Source organism: Apaloderma vittatum, unplaced genomic scaffold, assembly GCF_000703405.1.
Source record: "Apaloderma vittatum isolate BGI_N311 unplaced genomic scaffold, ASM70340v1 scaffold8490, whole genome shotgun sequence".
Classification (NCBI taxonomy): domain Eukaryota; kingdom Metazoa; phylum Chordata; class Aves; order Trogoniformes; family Trogonidae; genus Apaloderma; species Apaloderma vittatum.
The window spans coordinates 9008-10490 of record NW_009692818.1 but is presented as its reverse complement, the minus strand read 5'-3'; the positions used below and the strand labels follow the sequence as shown (position 1 = coordinate 10490).

At 42.7% G+C, this 1483-nt stretch overlaps 1 protein-coding gene across 1 annotated transcript in view; it reads left to right on the top strand.

Moving 5' to 3' along the window:
* Nucleotides 1-519: 519 nt before the first annotated feature.
* The window catches only part of LOC104274125 (protein FAM73A-like), a gene marked incomplete at its 3' end in the record, with an annotated part of 5537 nt that continues 4573 nt past the window's right edge, over nucleotides 520-1483 (top strand). Inside the window, exon 1 of the mRNA XM_009869701.1 lies at nucleotides 520-618. Within this exon, the coding sequence (XP_009868003.1) occupies nucleotides 520-618 (99 nt within the window). The remainder of the gene's footprint in view (nucleotides 619-1483) is intronic.

Sequence of the window (1483 nt, the reverse complement as noted above, 5' to 3'; positions counted from 1 at the left end):
TGCCCCGCAGTGGGGGTTATGTCAGGCTGTGGGGTTCGTTCCTCATCGTGTGCCTGCGCACAACAGCGAAGCTGTGAACGAGAGAAACTTTTTTTTTTTGCCTGGCTGCGCTCAAATCTTTTGGCTCTTGGAGGTGGCGAAGGTTGCTCCCAGCGCAGTGATGTTGGGAGCCGAGGTGCTGCCGTGCGTGACTGGGGGCGGTGGGGCAGCAGCAGAGGGTCCCTGCAGGCCCTGGTGTGGGCAGGTCTCTGCACGGAGCAGGTGGAGCACCGGGGCCTAAGCTGAGCCAGCACATTTGCTGTCTTCTCATTAAGCACAAGTCTTATCTCTACTCAGAAGCATCAGTCATACAAGTCATGTACCTGTTACGTAAGAGATTCGAGCTTGTAGCAGAAAGCTGTCCCGGGCTCCCATGGCATGACTGAGTATGTGTCCTTCCATTGACAGAGTGTTCCAGAGACCGTCTGTGGCTGTTTCCGAGACAGTTCCCCTTAATGAGGTTATGGGAGAGAAGGAGCCATGTCAGAAGAAGGTGTTACTGAGGCACGATTTTCTCTGAAGGCAGTAGCTTTACGTGTGTTTCATCTTCCCCTTTCTTGGTATTATTCTCTCCACCAGGTAATATAGACGTTATCTAAATGTTATCACTTTTGATATACATTTTGAACTTTAATTGCAATGTTGTACTTGCTCTTCTGAGCTTAATATGAATTACATTTGTACAGAATTCGTTGAGGTTTCGTTTCTTTAGAACATTTCACTAGGTGGATTTGTTCAGTTTTTTTTCTGCTAATGAACAGTGCTTCATCAGACATCTAACTGAAGAGATTGCTTTACCTGCAGCGTCTATATGTCTTTGTTTTGCAGCAGCGCAATGATTCTCATCAAATATCAAAATCCTGAAGTCTTTTGGTGGCATTTTTAGGTATTTAAAACCAAAACATATCCATCATTAAATTTTGAATAATAGTACTGAGCATGGTCTGAAACACTTTCTGGATTGCCAGTACCATTCACCAAATGATATTTCATTAATCAAAATTAATCAGAAATCCTTGTTCTAGTTTTTTAGTCACTTCTTTCTGATTACGTAAGTGGCACATGACTAAAACATGGCAGGATGTTCTTCTAAAACTGTTTGGTTCTTTTTGCTGGTTTTGTTTGTCTTACACAACAATCTTCAATAAAAATCATAGGGCTCTGTTAATCACAGTATTTCCTTTTACAGATGGCCCTGGAGTGATTTATTTTTATTTTCTTTCATTGATGTTATAGGCTTTTTTTCACTAGCAACATCAATGGTGGGCACTCAAATCTGGGCAATACATTATGCTCTTAGTTGTGCTGAACGAGAAGACAAAAGCTGGAAGTCCTAGGAAGCTGATACTCCTTGTCTGCAGGGAATCCTAAGATTTGTCCTTAAAGCACCTTCATGGCAAAGACAGAGAGGAGAAGCTCTAATTGTGTTGTAGAGATTCACAGA